The sequence below is a fragment of the Aquila chrysaetos genome, chromosome 22 (genome assembly GCF_900496995.4).
Source record: "Aquila chrysaetos chrysaetos chromosome 22, bAquChr1.4, whole genome shotgun sequence".
NCBI lineage: Eukaryota > Metazoa > Chordata > Aves > Accipitriformes > Accipitridae > Aquila > Aquila chrysaetos.
This window is the reverse complement of record NC_044025.1, coordinates 5336639-5356639: the sequence shown is the minus strand read 5'-3', so window position 1 is coordinate 5356639 and position 20001 is coordinate 5336639. Positions and strand designations below refer to the sequence as shown.

General features: G+C 48.3%; 2 protein-coding genes across 4 annotated transcripts in view; one reads left to right on the top strand and one right to left on the bottom strand.

The window, feature by feature from the left end:
• The first annotated feature begins 740 nt into the window (after positions 1 to 740).
• The window catches only part of RARS1 (arginyl-tRNA synthetase 1), a 19499-nt gene continuing 238 nt past the window's right edge, over positions 741 to 20001 (top strand). Inside the window, exons 1-15 of one of the 3 annotated variants that reach the window (XM_029997620.2) lie at positions 778 to 865; positions 2723 to 2822; positions 6439 to 6573; positions 7088 to 7276; positions 11652 to 11763; positions 12784 to 12884; positions 13372 to 13493; positions 13821 to 13941; positions 14254 to 14383; positions 14725 to 14829; positions 15769 to 15947; positions 16494 to 16603; positions 17339 to 17444; positions 18619 to 18791; positions 19469 to 19716. In XM_029997620.2, coding sequence (XP_029853480.1) covers positions 7124 to 7276; positions 11652 to 11763; positions 12784 to 12884; positions 13372 to 13493; positions 13821 to 13941; positions 14254 to 14383; positions 14725 to 14829; positions 15769 to 15947; positions 16494 to 16603; positions 17339 to 17444; positions 18619 to 18791; positions 19469 to 19716 — 1660 coding nt within the window. In that variant the 5' untranslated portion in view covers positions 778 to 865; positions 2723 to 2822; positions 6439 to 6573; positions 7088 to 7123. Of the gene's footprint in view, positions 866 to 1501; positions 1634 to 2722; positions 2823 to 6438; positions 6574 to 7087; positions 7277 to 11651; positions 11764 to 12783; positions 12885 to 13371; positions 13494 to 13820; positions 13942 to 14253; positions 14384 to 14724; positions 14830 to 15768; positions 15948 to 16493; positions 16604 to 17338; positions 17445 to 18618; positions 18792 to 19468; positions 19717 to 20001 lie in introns of those variants that run through there. The other 2 variants (XM_041119309.1, XM_029997619.2) reach the window with 2 other exon arrangements.
• Positions 18940 to 20001, bottom strand: part of LOC115333995 (rho GTPase-activating protein 7-like) — a 24601-nt gene continuing 23539 nt past the window's right edge. The window contains exon 13 of the mRNA XM_029997616.2: positions 18940 to 19937. The gene's annotated coding sequence lies outside the window, so the exon portion shown is untranslated. The remainder of the gene's footprint in view (positions 19938 to 20001) is intronic.

Below are 20001 nucleotides of genomic sequence, written 5' to 3'. Positions count from 1 at the left end.
GTAACGTGGGTGCTCCTGGGATTTTCTTTTTTCTTCGAAATACAGGTTTTACTAAAGACGCTGGAGACGGAGCTCCCCCGCTCCCTGGGTCGTTACGGAACAATGTGATTTTGCACACAGCCGGGCAGGAGCTATTGACGCGTCCCAGCCCCAGCCCCAGCACCTTCGCGCCGAGCCTCTCCTGCGCTCGCGGCTCTCCCGAGGAACCTTCCTCGCCGCCAGCCCTCAACGCGCGCGATCGCCGGCTCGTCTCTGCCCGTTTTCTGCCTTTTCCCGGGAGTTCGCTGTGCCGCTGCTACCGGCGGCCGTCGCTGCGCTTTGGGCCGCTGCGGACCGCCGGCCCGAGCGCTCGCGGGAGGCGCGAGCCAACGCCGGGCCTCCGCTTCCTACGCGGGGCCTGGAACTTTCTCGGGCGCGTTCTGGTCACACCCGGCGCGGGGCTGGGGTCGGTGGGTGGTTCGGGTCAGCCCTTCCCAGCCGAAGAGCTGTAACGAACCGCGCACCGCTGCCTCCCCGCCCATGCCGTCCGCAGCGGCGCCCGCTGCCGCCACGGGCCCCGGTACCGCGCCTCGCCGCCGGCCACGCCCCCCCGCCGCCGGCCACGCCCCCGTCGGCCACGGCCCCCTCGCCGCCAGCCACGCCCCCCCCCCCCCGGGGCGCGCGGGCCTCGCTGCCGCCCGTGGCGGGGCTGACGTCAGACGCAGGACGCTGCCCGCGCCCTCCCCGTCGCCCGGGGGCGCTGCCGCCGCCTTCGAACCTCTTTCCCCCCCCTCCCCACGCGCTTTCCGCTTCCGCTACTTCCGCTTCCGGCCGGTGGAGGATGGAGGCGCGGGTGGCGCAGTCCGCAGCTCGGCTGGCGCGGCAGGTGCGGGGACGGGGACGGGGGAGCGCGGCGCGGCGCGGCACGGCACGGCACGGCACGGCCGGGGCCAGCCCGGGGTCGGCCCCTGCCCCGCCGGCTCCCTGGCGGGACCGGCTCCGCGCAGGCCGCCTCGGCCGGGGACGGAGCGGGGCCCGGCGGGCGCGTCCGCGGCGGCCTCCCGCGGGGGGGAGGCGTTGGAGGTCCCGGGGATCGCGGGGGGGGCCGCAGGTGGCGGCTGAGCCCGCCGGGCAGGGGGCTGCGGCCGGGGGGGGGCTCCCCCGGTGGAAACTCACCGGAGCCTGGCGGCCGGGGCGGGTGTCGGCGGGGCTGGGCCCGTGTCGGACGGAAAGGCAGAAAGCGGGCGGGGGCTGAAGCGCCTTCCTCGGCTTCTTTCGTTTCTCTTGAGGCAAAACGTCGAGCAAAAGCACGCTCTCGTCCCTGAGACCCTGTGTCTTGAGGTCAGGGCGCGTGGTTCAGCTCTTAGCGCTATTCAGCGAGGGTGAGGGGTCAAGGTGAAATTCTGCAAAAAACTTCTGGAAAAAAAGCAGCAGGGAGCTGTCAAACACGGCTTGGTGTGTTACCACCCTCGTTCCTCGTGCTGGTCCTTTCGCTGGCCGCTCGCTGTGGCGGCCGTGCAAGGATCGCCCTGCGGCCAGGCGAGGCGACGGGCAGGAGGGTCTCCTGCGCTCGGAAGGGGAGCCCTGAGCCCGGCGGGTCCTGGGAGCCCAGAGCAGCCAGGGACGCGCTTTCAGAGGACCTCTTGGAGGGCAGGTACGCTAATGGCAGTCCTGGCTTTCTCACACAGCGTTACTGCAACCATAAGGTGCTTTGGGTTCGGAAAAAAGACGGTGACAACCCTTTCCCTTTGCAGTGGCTGTAGTAATAATAAATAAATTGGACTGCCAAGTCTATCCTACCTAATGAGTGGTATCGACAGTAGAGCATAGAGGTAGCTCTAGGAAAACTCTGAATCCTACAGGTTAACTTCTCCTATGTTGCCCCAAGAACATGTTACTGAGAGATTCTGGACATGTGGCTTGTGGTTTTTTTGGCTACCATACACATGTGTTCTGGAGCAACTTTTCAGTACGTTTTCTACTCAGAATTCAAACATACAGTAGGCACCACCATAAAACACTGAGATAATAAATCTGGCTGTTGAATCTCTGCAACTCCTTTTTGCCTTTGTTTTTGCGTTTCTCCTTTGTAGCTGCTCAGGAGAGGAAGGGCATCTCAGGTATTGTGGCAAGCTGGTTCTCCCTTTGCTGTCACTGCTGTCTGGTCTTTAGTCCATAAACAAATTCCAGTCACTCTGAAGCAAAGCAAGAGGGACAGTGTTCAGCTCTTTAACTCCAGGAGGCTAAAGGAGGCCATGTGGGATTACTGAGCCTGAATCTACCTGTCACCTCACTCCCAGCCATGTGCTCCCTGGTGCCAGCTCCAGCACGCCCTGGAGCCCGTTGTGAGCTGGCTGACAGGAATCATTAGCTTTTCGGGAAAATAACCCAACAAAGAACAAAGAGTGCGTGCTGAGTTATTGCACTGAGCTGGCTCAGCAAAGGCTTGGCAGAGTAGTGGCAGAGTAGTAGCAGAGATATAAACTATGCAGGAAGCAAGAAGGAGGGGAAGGAAGAGACGTGCTGTAACCCCTTTGCCATGCTTTCTCAGGCCATTTTCTCTCTTTATTTTGTTTAAATGTGATGGAGAAAAGCACTACCAATTTAAAGTCCAGAGACAGAGGCTTATGCGAGTTTCATGTTAATTCAGTGGGGTCCTTGGAAGACATTCTTACGTGCTAAGGGAAAATGTAGGGATTATTTTGGTCCTATTGAAAAAGCTATAGTTTTCTTGTATTCGCAGGTGAGGGGAAGATTTCTAGCACTCAGCTGACGAAAGAGCCCTTGGAGATGTCAGCATGGCCTCATGTAATTCCCGCAGCTTCTCGTGAGGTGGTCATCAGGTATGACCCTTTACTGACAAGTTGTGATATGTCCAGGGCTGTGCAGGCAGAATAATCCAGGGGGTGACACTTTATGTCCTGAACAGCAGCTTTTTCCTTCCTTTTCGCAGTCACATGTTTTGTAGATCAGAGGTGTATCGGTGGTGTCTCCTTTCCTCACTTGGATGGTACTGTGAGAGAGGAGTTACAAGGGGTGTCTGTAGTTTAACGTAGTAGTTTGTTTTTCAGAAAGAATTTAGAATTTATAGTAACCCTTTAATAACATCCAGCATTCATAGATGATTTGCTAGAGAATTAGCTTTATCACAGGTTGCTGTGATAAGGGGCATTTATAACATGCAAACGTCTAAAGACCTTTTTCCAGGCGAGCTTGGCAACAAGACCCATAAGGATCATTGAGTGCAACTCCCTGCTCCTCGCAGGGCTACCTAAAACTAAACCATATGACTAAGAGTGTCATCCAGACACCCCTTGAACTCTGAGAGGCCTGGTGCCGTGTCCGCTTCCTTGGGGAGCCTGTTCCAGTGACACACCACCCTCTCGGTGAAGAACCTTTTCCTTATGTCCCACCTGAACTTCCCCTGATGCAGCTTCATTCCGTTTCCTGGTGTCCTATTGCTGGTCACCAGAGAGGGGGGTCACGAGTGGCGTTCCCCTCCTGACTGGCCCATGAACCAGCATGCCCTTGTTGCCAGTTCTGGAGCTGTTAGCTGTACTCAGCCGTGCGGCTGTCCCAGCCCAGCTGTTGTGATCTTAACCCCATCGATTCTGGAACTCAGTGTAATCATTGCTGAGTTCAGGCTTTTCTGCTAGGTGGTTTTGAATGAAGAGTTCATTTCATCATCTGTGTTAGCTGTTGATGAGCACAAAAAGGGAGATTTAAATGGCAGCAGCAATATTGGGGTAGGCAGCTAGGCCACCATGGTGAAACCTTTTGCTTTCAGTTCACACTCAAGTTAACATAGGGACTGCTACTGAAACTCTCTGAAGGAGAGGAGCACAAAACATGATAGGAAAACGTGACAGTCTGGGCTGACACGTTGGGCTTGGTCAAATCTGGAATGGGGCCAGCCTGAATGCCTCCTATTGGCAGGTGTTTGTGCTGTGAATTGGCTGGTTTGGTGCAGTCATGGGAAAGAAGTAGATGAGACTTAATGAACTATGTCATTGCTTTAGAGCTTTTTACCTCCTGGCTAAATCCAAGCAATTAGGATACTAATTGTCACCCTGGTTTTGTGTGGGAAAAACTGTTTGGGCCAGATGTCTGCCCCAGGGGTCGGTGATTCCCAGGAACCCTTGTTCTGGGTTCTGGCCATGCACGTGGATAAACCCCTTTCCTCATCCTCTCTTGTAGTTTACCGATATGGAAAGAAGCTCCAGTAAGATACTGGTCATCTCGCCTCCTGCAAGTCTTAACTTGGGTGGCAAGAGGTATCTGTGATTATGGAGAAAAATCCAAATCCAATTTCTGTTCTGTAAAGTTTGCCAATGGTACTGAAATATCTCGGTGGCTATAGCTTTGGGGGATTCTTTTAACGCAGGAGGAACACGTGTGAGCTGCTTGTTGGCTCGGATATGTAGTGATTTTAATTTCAAAAGCAGAATGCAAATTTCTGGATGTGGACAATGTTCGTCCTCAATGCAATACTCTCCTAAGGGTCTTGCTAACCTGTCCTGAAGCTGGTGGCTTTGCTAGAGAGAAGGTGATACTGGTTGGACACAGAATTTACAGATAATGTGATATTAAGAGTAGAAGATATCTTTGTGCTTTCTTAAAGCATACGTCACTGCTCCAACATTCCTTTAAGTCAGTTTATAGCAATAACGATTCCTTAAACTTACAGTGAAACAACTGTAAAACAATGCAGTGAAATCTCTCTTGCGCTATTTTAAACTTGAAGTTCAGTCTGAAAGTATTTCAAATGGGTCTGTAAGTTATATGAAATGCTACCAAGTCAGGCCAGTAAAAAAGTTGAAAATAAAAAAAAATATATATTTTCTGTTGGTTATATGGGAGAAGGTATGTATACGTATGTGAGAAAAAACCAGCCTGATTTGGAGGGGTGATCTGCCTTGGGTTAAAAAAAGAAGTAATAGGCTGCAAAAGGAAAAGCTGCAATGGACTATTTGAAGTGAGTCATTTTTGAGCTACAGCTGTGCCGTTCAATGATTTTAGTTGGCTAAGTGCCAAACCAGAGATTTTGATAAAGGTATTTTTTCTCAAAGTCATGTTTCTTCACATCTGAACCTGCAGGAAGCATCCTCTTCTCCTGCAGCAGAGGAGACAGTGAGGCTGTAAAAAAAGTGTGCTGGAAGCCGAAGCACAAATGAAGAATGACCTCAAAAGTACTGATTTTCAGCTTGGTCCACAAACAGGCCGATCTTAAGATTGTTTTGGCTGAGCTTAGGTTTTTTGAACATCTGCAGTTAGTTATAGTGGCACTTGTGGGAGCTGTTATTCAGGTGGCCATATAAAACCAGGAAATTTGATGGCCCATTTTTTTCCTTAATTAAATATTCTGATTGTTTCAAGAGCAGCAAAGTAAATGAGCCCTTTTTGATAAGGTTTAGTGGCCTGAGCTGCCTCCTGCTGTGGGAGTTCTAGTAGAGGAGAGCCTAAATGAGTGTGATGAGGGGCTGGCGAGCCAGGGTGGGGAGTGCTCACTGCCTCTTCCAGCTGCCTCTCCCTCCATAGCAGCATTTGAGTCGTTTAAATTTTCAGTAGCTTCCAAACTTCTGTTTGTGAGCCAGGTTTGTAGCTGATGGGCACAAAGCCTATTACAGGAGAGGACAAGAGATGGACAACAGAGATGAAGTTTCAGATACTTCAGGGGGTGGGATGAGGAAAATTACTGCTCCTTGTAGCAGCCTCCAGCCATTGGGCTAAGACTGCCTGGTGAAGCATTTGCCTGTGTCCCAGGCTGCGAAGTCTGGAGGGGCACGGGGAAGCGTAGGGAAGTTTGTTTATTTGGAGCACAGAGGTCCACCTGAAATTCCTGATTGCTCCTGAATGCCTTACGTCAGTTTTAAGGGAGAAGCCACACTGGAGGTAGGGAAGGAAAGGTTGTGTGGCAAGGTGGAAGTGAGCGCACGACGCAGAAAAGGCCCTATCGCTTCCCCTACGAAGCAGCACACTGTACTTAGTGGCATTTCTGTCTCCAGTTGGTGTTTGAGCTTGCTGGAATTGCATGAGTGATTGTGGTTTCATCCTCTGGAAGAGAAACTGTGGCCTGTGAGATGGTGAAACTGGCTGAAGGAGGCTTTAGGGAATTTTGAGTCAAATCATTTGACATCTTTATTAGATTAAAAAAGCTGGAGAAAGTGCTTATTTTGGGAATATATTTTATTAGCGTGACCTGTTGTCTGTCTTGCACTTCTGTCTTGATATTAGTGAGATTATTATCTCATTGACTTACTAAGAATGTTTCAGGATCCCTGGTTTTGACACAAATAGAAACCACCTTTAAACATTAATTGTTTGGAATTATTCAACTTACATGTCATTGCTGTTACCTTTATGAGGCAAAACTAGAACTGTATCCAAGATCTTGTAGCTCCTCACCTTCTGTCCTCCCAGTCCAAGAATTACTGTGTGACAATTTAATTTGCTTTTCAGGAAAACGAGATCAAGTTGTTAACTGCAGAAATTGAGCGTCTGAAGAACTTTGGATGCTTGGGAGTCTCCCCGAGTCTGGAAGGGTTGCGAGACGAAAACGCAAAACTTAAGTATCGGTTAAATTTCCTTCAAAAGGTAAGGGAATAAAGAATTAATGCTGTAGCGTGTGGGTTTTGTTCTCATTAAGACAAGCTAAATAAATGATGTCAGTTTGTTACAGCTAGTGATGTGTGACAGCATGCTCACTCTGCATTCTGACGCCTTAATTGTTGGTGGCACATCAGATATTTCTTGGTTCCTTAAACAGAAACCTACTTTATGAACAATGTCCGTAGGTTAATAAGCCCACACCACCAAGTCTTGGCTAGTCTTGTAACGGGCAGCCCAGCCGAGGTCTCTACCAGGATCACTGACAAAGGTGTGGGAAGTAATGCAGCCCTGCATTCAGGGGAAGTGTTTGTGCTGTGAGGTTCAAAGGGAAAAGCAGCTCTTGAATCACTTGATTTTTATGTTGCATATGTTGCTCCTGTGCCTAGAGGTGTCAGCCCAATCTGTCAGCCATGCTTTGCCAGGCAGCCAAGGAAAAAAAGGAGGATGTAACGGCTCCTCAGATGTTGTGAATTTAGCCTTCTGGATTTTGTTTTTTCAGAGCCTTCAGGAGGAAAGAAGTAAAACAGCAAAAAGCATGATTAATATCAACAGCTGTCTTCAGGAGATCTTTGGAACTGCTATTCAGGCTGCCTACCCAGATTTAGAAAACCCTCCATTAGTGGTGACGCCAAGTCAGCAGCCCAAATTTGGGGATTACCAGTGTAACAGCGCCATGGGCATAACACAGGTAAATCCAAATAATCTTAAAAAGAGAAAAAAAAAAATGGGGATGTTGTCTGTTGGAAGCTAAGTGATACACAACTGTCAACACAGTGAGAGTTGCAATATTGGACCTGTTTCAGGCTTGTTGCAGGCCTCTGGGCTGAGAATTCAGTGAGTATCTAACAGCATTTTAAGGGAAGCATTGGCCTTCACAGAGTAGACCTTTAAACCTCTGTTTAGATGGCTGGTATGAGAGAGTTACGTGTGTGTCACACAGAAAAACTGCTCGTTTCATGGCATCTAAATCAAATCAGGATTTCAGTGCTGCATTGATTTACTAATGATGTGCAAGTAACTACCAATTAGTGAGCTATATGTTTGGAACTAATATCAGCAAAACAATAAATCACAATTCTGGACAGTTACAAAATGTTGATAAACACCTACAGATCTCTAAATACTCTTCTGTAATGACAGAAAAGTATAATGTCCCCACACACATTTGCACAGAGTTCTGTGCGCGCCCCCCCTTTCTCGCAGGGCAGGTGGGTTACAAACACGCAGGAGTGCAGGTTCCCCTCGTTGCCCACACCTTCTGTTGGGGTGGGTGCTGCAGCTTCTTGCCACCACTGATGCACACGGCAGTGAGAAGGGGCCCAGGCGCTCCCCTCTGCGCCCGGCCGGGGCGCGGGTCCCTGCGTGCTGCATCCTGAACTGCCCTCTGCGAGCTCCGGCGCGGGCCACTGGCGGCAGCTGGCAGCGGGGGTCATTGTGGGGCCTGCGCACCTTCTCACAGTGTCCAGCCAGGTGTAGACGACTGCTCAAGCACTGTCCTTCTTGCTGCTCCGACTCCTTTGTTTCAAAAGTGTGTCCTGGTTTCAGCTGGGATAGAGTTAATTGTCTTCCCGGTGGCTGGCACAGTGCTATGTTTTGAGTTCAGTATGCAAAGAAAGTTGATAACACTGATTTTTTCAGTTGTTGCTAAGTAGTGTTTAGTCTAAAGTCAAGGATTTTTCAGCTTCTTGTGCCCAGCCAGCGAGAAAGCTGGAGGGGCACAAGGAGTTGGGAGGGGACACAGCCAGGACAGCTGACCCAAACTGGCCAAAGGGGTATTCCATACCATGTGACGTCACGTCTAGCATAGAAACTGGGGGAGTGGGAGCAGGGGACTAACTGGGCGTCGATCGGCGGGTGGTGAGCCATTGCACTGTGCATCATTTGTACATTCCAATCCTTTTATTATTACTGTTGTCATTTTATTAGTGTTATCATTATCATTATTAGTTTCTTCTTTTCTGTTCTATTAAACCATTCTTATCTCAACCCACAAGTTTTACTTCTTTTCCCAATTTTCTCCCCCATCCCACTGGGTGTGGGGGGAGTGAGTGAGCGGCTGCGTGGTGCTTAGTTGCTGGCTGGGGTTAAACCACGACAGTGTCTTGTTAATTCCCTGGTTACAGCCAAATTTGGCTGATTGTTGTTGTGTTCCTTTAAGCATTTTCAGTTTTGTGACAAATGCTCTTTCAGACGGATTTGAGTGCACCATTCCGCACACTTTTTGTGCTCGTGTTCCTATCTTATTGGCTGTTGTTATCCAAGCATTTGCTGAGGGTTGGCTGTGTGGGCAATCCTACATCTATGGTTGGTGGCATCTCTACTTTCTTTTAATTGAGCAAAAGGCAGGAAACATGGGGCTTTTATTACGATGTTCTGATCTTGGAGGTTTTCAGGCAACTGTAGGAATGGTTCCACTTTACAGAACACCTGTTAAGTGTGTGCAAAGGAAGGAGTGAGGGCTTTTTTTAACCTGGCTAGTATCAACAGTTACTGTGAAAATTCTGGCACCCTTGCTTTCTGGAAGGTATTTGGCCAAAGAGGACCCAAACAGAATGAGAGACACTTCAGGAGTTGCTCAGTGGGCTGGGACTGTGCTGAAGTAAAACCGGGAGGTGGGGGAGAAAGAAGGTAGTGCGTTCTAGCTTAGGTGCTAAAGCACCCAAGCTTTCAATGCACTGATGCCTTTGAGTGAATAGGTAGACTCTTTGTAATTACAGATCTTTTATTTTGCAATCTCAACAGAAGCAACTTGTTTTGTTTTTGTTGTTTTGAGGGCATTTTTTAAGTGTTCTGTTGTCAATTCACCTTTATTAATCTATTAGACTGGTAATTTTGACATCAAGCTTGCACCAACACCCATGAAATTCTACTCTCCCAGGTTGTCACCTGCAGCCGCTGTGTCTGTTGTCCTGCTACAATGAGTTTGACTCCCGGGCAGCATCGATACGTGCCAGCCAGCAGGCTCTTGGTCTGAAGTGCCAAGGCGGAAACAGCCCTCACAAATATGCGTCGTCTTCCCTTGGTCTCGTTAGCATATTGTGACTGGGCTCCAGCCAGAGGAGCACCCTGGGTGACTGCGCTGACATGGGCTTTCAGAGCTTTGCCATTTTTTTGACCGCTGCTTTACCCCAATTAAGTCGCGGTTGGGATTCTCGAGCAGTCCTGGCTTCTCAGTGTTGACGTTGTTCACATAACTCAGTGTCTGAACGGTCCCCTTCAAGCCAGGGTTTCAAGTTCCAGATTGTCAGCTGTACTGGTGAATAAGGGTTCCTAGTATTGGGCTTGCCTGTAGAGTTTGTTCCCTGGAAAGGCACGCCATGTGAGCTGGGCCTGAGCTTGGCAATACTCGCACATGCAGCATACTCGGAGCGTATCAGCGTATCAGCGGAGCCAGGGGATGCGGTTCAGTCATTTCCCTCTGAGAGCAGCAGGTTATGTACTTTCCGTCAGCCTGAGTTTTAGGGACTTGACCGTGGTGCGCGTCTCCCCGTAGAGCCTGGCTCCCCCGGGGTGTCCCCTGTGCAGAGCTGAAACACCGGTCACCCTGACTGCCAGAGGAGCAGGAGGTGCCCTGACTCGCAGGCAGCACTGGTACGTGCCAGGCAGCAACCTCTCCCTGCAGTGCCCCGATGTGGAAACAGCCCTCACAAATGCATATTGTTTCCCTGGGAGCTCGTTAGCATATTAATGCCTGGGGTTTGAGCCAGGAGCTCTGCTTGCTCCTTAGAGTAACAGGAGTAGGTCACTGTTTCTGGAATGATTCAGGTAGCATGCCTGTAATCTGGTATGACATGCCCGTAATCTGGTTTTGCGTTTATTTTTCCTGTAGTTTGCACTTTGAGTAGCATTAAAGGCTAAGGAGGTTTTCTTTTCTTGCCCATTTTAAGCCTTTACCATCTTGTAAGGATCCTGTTATGATCAACTGTATGGCAGGTTAAACAGGAAGCTGAAACTTAAGTAGAAGTCACGTTTTGCAGCAGACTGCAAGTGAGCAAATACAAGCAGTAGTGAGTATGAGTTCTGAGTTGACAGAGAGGTACGTGCTCTTTGTGGGCCTGATGGGAGTGAGGTGATAGATTATTTTCAAACACTTCACAGTAAGAATGGAAAATCATGTGCTGGGAAACAAATAGGTGTGGTAATTTTATGCAGTGTGAATGTAGTGTTTTGCAAGGCACAGGTTGGGCTAGCTCATAGAACCCTCCTAAAGGGTGTTTTTGTAAGACTTGCAAAAAGCTATGTGAGAAGATGCTTTGGGAATGGACAAAGAAATTGTGGAGTTGGACTAGACAATCTTTGAAGGTCCTTTCCAGCCCAAACCATTCTGATGCTATCAGTGTATGTGAACTTGCATCGTGCTACTTGAGTTCCTCACAGTGGGCTGTTTATGTCTGGAGGGAGAAGGAGAGCTACTTTACCAGCAGTTTTTCTGATGCTCTTTGAAGAAGATTGGGCAGTGTTAGGATTATCTTTGGTTGCTTGGGTTGTTGGATTTTATTTATTTATTAAGTTTGAGTCTAAGGTGGGACTGAAGGCAGTTTGCTTTGGATGCTTTTAATCATAAATCAGCAGACTTGTTTTGAAACCACACTCAGCATCTACAGTAGGAACAGTTCAAAACTTCAAATATGAATGCTGGTAGAGCTGAGGATACCCGTGAGACTGATGAACAAGATTTTGAAGCAATGTGAAGGATTGTGCCAGCTATGTTGATCTTTAAAGAGTTTGTCCCTTTTACTAGCTTAGGGAAATACAAATTTGCAAACCACTTAACAGGTTTTGAAAAATAGCTGGGAAGATTTTCTTCTGACATAAGAACTACCCTTTAATTGCCCTTAGCAGAAAGGAGTGAACGTGTTGGGTCTAGTTAAGACTTCTGCTGTGTGGAGAGAGCTGATGTAATCTGTAAAATTTGCTAGAGATATTTTTGTTTGTGTGTCTCTGCATTATGAAGCTAAAGGATCATGAGGATTTTTTAATGTCGCAGTATCTATGCTTTCTGTTTCACTCTGTAGAATGTTTTGGATGATTGAATTTTACTTGGTCGTCTTGTTGTGTTTCAGATACTGCTCAAAACCAAGGAACAGAAGGTTAGCCCAAGAGAAATCGCTGAGAAAATATCAAAAAATATTCCTGCCAACGAATGCATTGAGAAGGTTGAAATTGCCGGTCCTGGTAAGATAGTTTCATGTTACACCCTTTGTATGTTTTAATGCTGATGGGGTGATTTTATACTGGATGGTGATCAGGGAAGCTGAGTTGAGTTCAACTAATTTGTGATTTAAAACTGCAATTACAAGGAGAATTAGCCGCTTCTGTCTTGGTGAGCTTTGCAGCCCTCAGACTTGTGCAGCAGCAGCAAATCTACCTCTGTATTAGAATTGGCAAGTGCAATCCTGAGCCCTTTAATTAGCAATTTTTCCACTGATCCTTAAGGGACCAGCTTTTCCCCTTCAAATATTGGTGATGGGTATCAGGCCACGATCATGAAATCACAGCAAAAATCAATATGCCCTTCTCACTGTTGCTTGCATGATGAGGAGACCTTGTCCTCTCAGCACTGAGGTGCTGGAGTAGCATGGAGGTTATTAATTGCTGCATCTGTTTTGTCCCTGTGACCCAGGAAGAAATACAAGGGCTCATATTCCTTAGGGCTTCAGCATAAACACAAAAATCACATGGCACAGCCCTTCGAGTGCTTGGGCAGAAGCTTGTTCATTAGCTCTGTGAAGCAGGAGAAGTAAAACAGTGTCGTCCCACAAGCATGGATTATCCCAGGTGAAACTATATGTTTTAGGATATTAATTTAAAAAAAAGGAGACAAAGCAGGATTTGGTTTTGCATTCTGCAAACCCTGGCAAGTTTGTTTATTTTCTCATAAAAAAGTGTTTTTATAAATTCACCTTTGAGTGACAGTGTGCAAAAAGTAGTTACGTCAGTGGACTAGCTTGCAGCATCTAAGTCCTGCAGTAAAGGCCATAGTGGTGTGAAACAGACTCCTGTAATCTGGGAACAGAAATTGTCTTCTAGTGACAGCTTTGTTGTCCTGTCCCTGAAAAATTTATTTTGTCAAGCTAAGTTCATATGCTCTTGTCTTTGATGCGTGGAAACAGAAATCCAAGGGGGAAGGAGACAAAAAGTGGTTTGAGGCACTTCTGCAACCCCAGCACTCATTGCTGGTTTTCTCCTCTAAAGGTTTTATCAATGTCCACTTGAGAAAGGATTTTGTGTCGAAGCAGCTGAGCAGTTTATTGATGAACGGAGTTCAACCACCAGCTGTTGGCAAAAGGAAAAAGGTACGGCAGTAAGCACATAGGCATCCTGCTCCCGTATAGATGAAACGTGCTGGACTGCAGGTAGCTTTGAAATTCCCCCCGAAGCGATTTGTTGAGCAGTGGCCACGTCAGCTGGTTGTTAGAGGAGAGTCAACGGGATGTGACTTAGGGATGGGGGCCATGGGATAGACTGCCCGTACCCGGTGTGTCTCTGGTGGGTGAGGAACGGGGCTCCCCGGGGACAGCGTGTTGTGCCGAGGTCAGCCTGGGAGCGATCCCTGACCCTCTGCGGGGCGGGTGCGGCAGAGCCCCCGGCTGGAAGCCTGCTCTGATGTCCCCCGCTGGGCCTTCTCTGTTGCTGTGTGCTGTCGGCAGCACAGGGTGTGAGGGTCCGCGGAGGGGAGCCTTGTTCCCCCCTGTCCCCACCCCAACAAAACACAGATTAAACATGGGGTGTGGTCATGGCTGCTGCCTTTTATCCATTTCTTCCTTTGGTACTGTGTCTAAGGTGGTGGTGGATTTTTCATCCCCTAACATTGCAAAGGAGATGCACGTTGGCCACCTGCGGTCTACCATCATTGGAGAAAGTATGTGCCGACTGTTCGAATTTGCAGGTTATGATGTTTTGAGGTGAGTGTTGATTTTTGGGTGTGGTGGGCTTGTTTGGCTAAATTTACGCAATACCTGTCTCTGTGCTTTGGTCTGTATTGGTCTTTGTTTATAAGCACATAACAAATAATCCTTTGTGTAGTAAGATACTAACCCGAGCAAGTGTAGCAGGGTTAGGAATCAAGATGGGCACCAGCTTCATTGCAGTGAAACTGGGGGGGCTTGCCTGGTTTTGGTTTCTGATATTATGTGTGTTTCTTCTTTTAGAATATATATATTTTTAAATGTGTGTATTTGAAAGCATATGTTTGAGAAATCATTATTATCGTGCTCTTTGATTGCTTCAAGGTTAAACCATTTAGGAGATTGGGGCACCCAGTTTGGAATGCTCATTGCTCACCTCCAAGACAAATTTCCGGACTACTTAACTGTTTCTCCTCCCATTGGGGATCTCCAAGCTTTTTACAAGGTATTTGTAGCAAATAAATGTGATATTTATGTCAACATCTGAAAAGCAGATTGAGGAGCTTTACAAATTGCAGTGTAGTTTTGGAGAAACAAAAGAACTGAATCACTGTTAATAGATTATTGCAATAACCTGCCACTGGGTATGAATTGCGTATTTGGTATTGAGTTGTCTGCGTGGGGCACGATCAAAGGACTTTGTAAGCATGCTGCCTCTCTGTCTTTTGAGATGAGTACGCTTGGACAGCCTGTCATGAATATTAGCATGTTTCAGGGGAGAAAGTGGTGCTGTTTCATGTGGTGTGTTTTACCATAGGAATCCAAGAGGAGGTTTGACACAGAGGAGGAATTTAAGAAACGTGCCTACCAATGTGTGGTGCTGCTGCAGAGCAAAAACCCAGACTTCATTAAAGCGTGGGAGCTGATCTGTGACGTGTCACGGAAAGGTGACTTTGCCAGATTCGGAAACATGTCTCAGCAGTAGAACAGTGTAGCTTTCCTCACCTTTATGTCCGAGTCCATCCTCTAGTTTTCTTTTTAAAATCACTGCTGCACTGCTATGAGAAGCTTAAAGAAAACAGCCAATACAGCCAAAGTACTGGCCTATCTGTGGAGGCTTTCAGCAAAATCTTTTGTCTCCCGAGTCCAGTCTGATTCCTAGTCTGATGGCTTGACCAAGAGATGGAAAATGTCTTTAGGGACTTGCTATGCCCATTGGTAAACATATGCCACTAATTCTCACTGTGTGCACTTAATGGAAGTATTTTGTTGCATTTCCCTCCTCAAGAGTTCCAGAAAATCTACAGCTGCTTGGACATCACACTCATAGAGAGAGGGGAATCATTCTACCACGAGATGATGAAAGACATCGTGAAAGAATTTGAAGATAAAGGTGAGGCTTTTGGTCTCAGAGTCAGAAATTCTGCAGCTGTCAGGATGAGCGACGTAACCTCACTCCTATTCAGCGAGGCTTAGGACTGATGTTTTTCAAGTTGCATGTTCCCCACCCTTGCTCTTTTTCTCAGCCATATTTCCTGAGTGGATCTTCTGTGTTACTTCCTCACAGAGAAGCATTAGCAGAATTGATTTTTACATGTATCATTCCAGAAAGCTTGAATCTTTCTTGCTGACACCAAAAGCAGTTTGTTGGTGATATTTGTAGGCAATAGCATGAGGAGCTACTGAAATTTATTGTATCCTTAGTAAATAGTCAAGGAGTGATATATGACAGACTTCATGGTCTTAGTGTTGTGACTGTATGAGAACTTTGAGAAATCTCTCTGAAGACAGTGGCATTTTTGGATCATGTTGACTTTGAGACTGGCAAGAAGCCAAATGGAGCATAACAAGTCTCTGCTTTTATGTGTTCCTGTCTGGATTTGGCAGTTCTTGAGTCTCACCATCTGAAGTGTTCTGACTAGTCTTATCTCTGAAAGACTTTGTGCTAAGTCTTCGCTGCATCTCTGCAGAGTTTCTGTTGCCTTTAATGCCATATTTTGTGATGCTGTTTTTGTGGCTGTAAAGGTGGAGCTGGATGCTAGCGACAGGAGTTTTTAAATCCAATAGGTCTTTTCTGGTAAGGCCAGATCTGTATAGATCTGCTTCCTTGTGCATAATCTTGAGTTCTGGAAGCGCAGTACAGAATGTGACTCGGATGGCAAAGGAGTTCTCATTTAGGTTTTTTTGTATTTTGAGCCATTAATTATTTGATAATGTGAGTGCATGGCCTTTTCTTTCTGGTAGCATCTGGGAAGGGAAGTGTTTCTGCCTGTGCTGGCCCACAAATCTCCCTGTGCAATACGACACAGAATGTTTTCCATTGCTTTTCTAGGATTTGTCCAGGTTGATGATGGCCGCAAGATCGTGTTTGTCCCAGGTTTCCCTGTCCCATTGACGATCATGAAATCAGATGGAGGTTACACGTACGACACATCTGACCTAGCTGCTCTTAAACACAGGCTGTGCGAAGAGAAAGCTGATATCCTTATTTATGTTGTCGATAGCGGCCAGGTGAGTAAGCCAACCTCTGCTCTTGCTGCTGATACAGATCATCAGAAAGTGTGTTAAATGACAGATGCAACAGTAACATAGGCAGAATGCTATAGGGTTTTCAGCGTGGTTGGTATTATTTACTCTTGTCCTTATTGGTGTAATGGTGAATCTAGTTTGGTGGCTGGCAGTCTCCATGAAGCGCCCCTAGAACCGATTGATTAGGGAGAGACCCAGTTACCACTGGAGGTGGGTGAAGCCTAGATCTCAACAGATGAGTCTGGAATGAGATTTGTACTGCTTATAGTTGGGTCTGTCCTTACCTGAGGAAATGCAAGGTTGTCAGCTCCGTATCTGAGCAGTGATGGGAATTTGCCAATTGCTGCTTCTGTAAGCCAGGAAAACTCTTTGAAAGGTTGACCTTTCTGAAGTGTAATTTGTTTGTGGAGCTAGAAACATTTTAAGTCTCATTGTGAAAGCAGCACTGTGAAGGTGATAAAGCTGGGAAGAAAATTTGTACCTGGAGGAGTGGGTTAAGAACCAGCTGTTGGTATTTGTTCCTTGCAGTCGGTGCATTTACAAACAGTGTTTGCAGCTGGACAGATGATCGGCTGGTACGATCCCAAAGTAACCAGAGTGGCCCATGCCGCATTTGGAGTGGTGCTGGGAGAAGACAAGTAAGTCTTTGGATGTAGATTTTCCTCTGTACGTGCTCTGAAGAGGATGTTTGAGTGAATGCAGAAGACTTGCTCTTGTTTGTTGACAAGTATGTATGTGGTATGCCAAAACAAACAAAAAAAACCAACCCAAAGCACTGCATCCCATGCTGTTATTCACAACTGTGTCGTTTCATTGTGTGTCATGGGTCCTTGATCCACATAGTCAGTGGTGCTGTGGTCAGGTTCCCTCCTGGGCCTGGCTTCTGCTGCCTGGCATTTGGGGAGGGGCACCGGTAGAATGTGCAGCAGAAGCTGATGTGAATACTGGGAGATGGCAACGGTAAAGGCCATGATTTCCATTATTGTCTACCTGCCTCGGGGTGGATGAAATGAATATTTGGGAAGAGAACCTCTGTGTCCTGGTCTGCAAGCCAGGTCCTTGTGCTCCAGAGTTGCTCTTGTGTCTCTGTGAAGGTGTGACTAAACCAATGTGCTCTGAGGGTCACGTGCCGTTACAGTCTGGGTGGTCTTGCTGTAGCTTTGTTATAAAAGTAAAGGTGACTTGCTGGGCTGGGCAGGGGTCTGGCACTGGTATTGTGTCCTGCCTTATGTCTGGAACTGGGACGGTTCTAACTGTTGGACCCTTTCTGATCACGCCTCCCGGCCACCCGATGGGTGTTGCCCAAGGTTCCCAAGTTTTGTGGGAGTATTTTGCCTCTTAGGCAGGTGGTCATTTTGGCTGTGTTGTTTCAGGAAGAAGTTCAAAACTCGTTCAGGGGATACAGTACGTCTTATAGACCTGCTGGAAGAAGGGCTGAAAAGAGCCATGGACAAGCTGAAAGACAAGGAACGGGACAAGGTAGTTGTGACAAATTGCTTATCTTTCCTGAGAACTTCCCAGATTTGTTCACAGACTTGTGGTTTCCACATTCTGGATGTGACCCGAGAATATGGACACTGCCAAACTGCCCAGGGGATGCCGCGGGTTGTGTACACAATCAGTGTGGTTATTTGGTAGCATGTCACGGGGAAAGAAGAGCATCCCTGAGTACACAGCAGTGAGAAAATGTGAGCTGCGGGCAGCATGCTGGCCTCTGGCTCGTACTGCAGAGCTTTTTGAGGACGGGGGAGGAGAACTGGGCCTGGCAGGGTAGCTGGCCTTGCAGGTACCATCAGGTCTCACTGGTGTGATGGCAACAGTGGTGACTGCCCCAGGATGCAGGAGGTGGTGGCAGAATATAAAGTTGCAGCCTTGGCCTGCTGGGCTAGCAGTGACTTCTGGTGATGGACGGCTGGGGATCTGCAGGGGGCTTTGGCATCAGGCTTCACCCTTTCCCTTGGAGGCTGAGTTTGCTGGAAGCCCTTTGCTTAATGAGATTTCTGTCTGCCTTGGATCATGATGGCCTGGAGAGAACATGGAATGGAACAGACGGACCAAACTCTGCCCAAGCGCTGTGTGAGGCAGTGGAATTGGGAAGTGCAGCTCCTTGGTGCTGTGCAGTGTAGGGTGAAAGGTCTCTTTTTAAACAGGAACACAAGGAAGTACAGAAAAGAAACACCTTGCAAATCTCCCAAGGGCTCATGTGAGTCAGACACAAAGTGCTTTGCCACGCTGACGGGGCGCTGTTCCACCAGAGAGGGGTTTTGTGAGTGTTTGGACTGCCCAAAATGCTCTATAAGGGTAGGAGGGCCAAGTGTTTGTTATGTGTATGTGCAATTTGTAAGAAGCAGGAGCACAGTATGGTCGTCAAACCTCTATGGCATCATGGGGCACAGAAGTCCTGCAGGCCTTCAGGAGTAGAGGGAGTCAGCCTTAACCCTGGCAGGGCTGCAGTGCCATTTGATGGCAGGAGAAGTGAGGGGTGGATATGGGGTTATCTGGTGTCTTGAGGTGGAAAAGTGGGTGTGAGCCTTTCACTGAGCACCACGCTTTCCCCTTGAGGCTACTGAGTGGCCAAGGCTGCGTGTTGCAGTTTGTAATGCCAATGTAGCATTCTTCCTCTTGACTGTTACCCGTTTTGAAATTGCAACAGGTCCTCACGGCAGAAGAGCTGAAAGCTGCCCAGACATCAGTCGCTTTTGGGTGTATTAAATATGCAGATCTCTCCCACAACAGACTGAACGATTACGTATTCTCCTTTGACAAGATGCTGGATGACCGAGGAAACACAGCTGCGTATTTGCTGTATGCTTTCACACGGATCAGGTAGGTTGAGCGTGCAGGGAGTTGCTTGGAGCTGGTCTGTGATGCTCTCTGCATCTTTGTCACAAAGGGAGATGTGGGGAAAGGGGTGACTTAGTTGCGTCAGTGCTGTTGGGTGTAGTTGGTAAGAGAAGGCAGCTACACTGCTATGTACCTTAGGCAAGATTTTATTTGTCATTGGAAATGGTGTCCTCTGCTATCTGAAACAGGGCTCCTCGGTGTGACATGCACCCCAGCCCTTTAGCTAGCGGGGTGGGAACTGTGGGAGTTTCTGGTAATTCCATTAGAGGACTTAGGTGGTCAGAGAGGGGTGAGCCTGCGTTCCAGCAGCTGCTCACCTTGGGTGTCGCCATGCCCCACACAGTTTTTCTGGCACCCTGAGCCCTGGTTTGCTTGGCAGCATCAGCTGTCCTTGCCAACACATGTGCCCAGAGCACATCCCTCCCTGTTCCCCTGCAGTGCCCTGTTGGATCGCTCTGAGGGCAGTGTCTCCCCATGCATTCCCAGGGCTCGTTGCTGTCTTCTGGCCTGGTAACCCAGGACCGGGCAAGTGAGGAGGTCAGCGGGTGGCCAGTGCTAGCCCTGAGACAAGCCAGACACGTGACCAACTTGCAGGCTGGCCCTCGGGCAGGTTGAGCAGTGGGACCCTCACAAGCAGACTGTGTTTTGGACCATTTCAGGGCTATTGCTCGCCTGGCCAATATTGACGAGCAGATGCTGCGGAAGGCAGCTAGGGAGGAGGTGCTCATCCTTGACCATGAGAAGGAGTGGAAACTGGGCAAGTGCATCCTGAGGTTCCCTGAGATCCTGCAGAAAATCCTGGAGGACTTGTTATTGCACACGCTCTGTGACTACCTTTACGAGCTGGCCACCACCTTCACCGAGTTCTACGACAACTGCTACTGTGTTGAGAAGGACAGGCAGAGTGGTGAGTGTTGGCGTAGGGGTGCTGCATGTGCCTGTGTCACATACCATGGTACAGGCAATGTGCAGGGGGTTTCCCTGTGCTGGGAAGGCCGTTGTCACACTACTTGCTGCTGCAGAACAAGAGTTGTCCATGGGGGAGGACCGAAGGCGGCTGGCACAGCCTGTGTCGTCATCTGCATGTGAGCAGGAAGGCTGCGTAGAGAGTTGTGAGCAGCCAGGTACCTGAAAATGCAAGGGCTGGTCAGTCTGCCTGGCTTGGGGAGAAGAGGAAGGAGCTCAGCCCCAG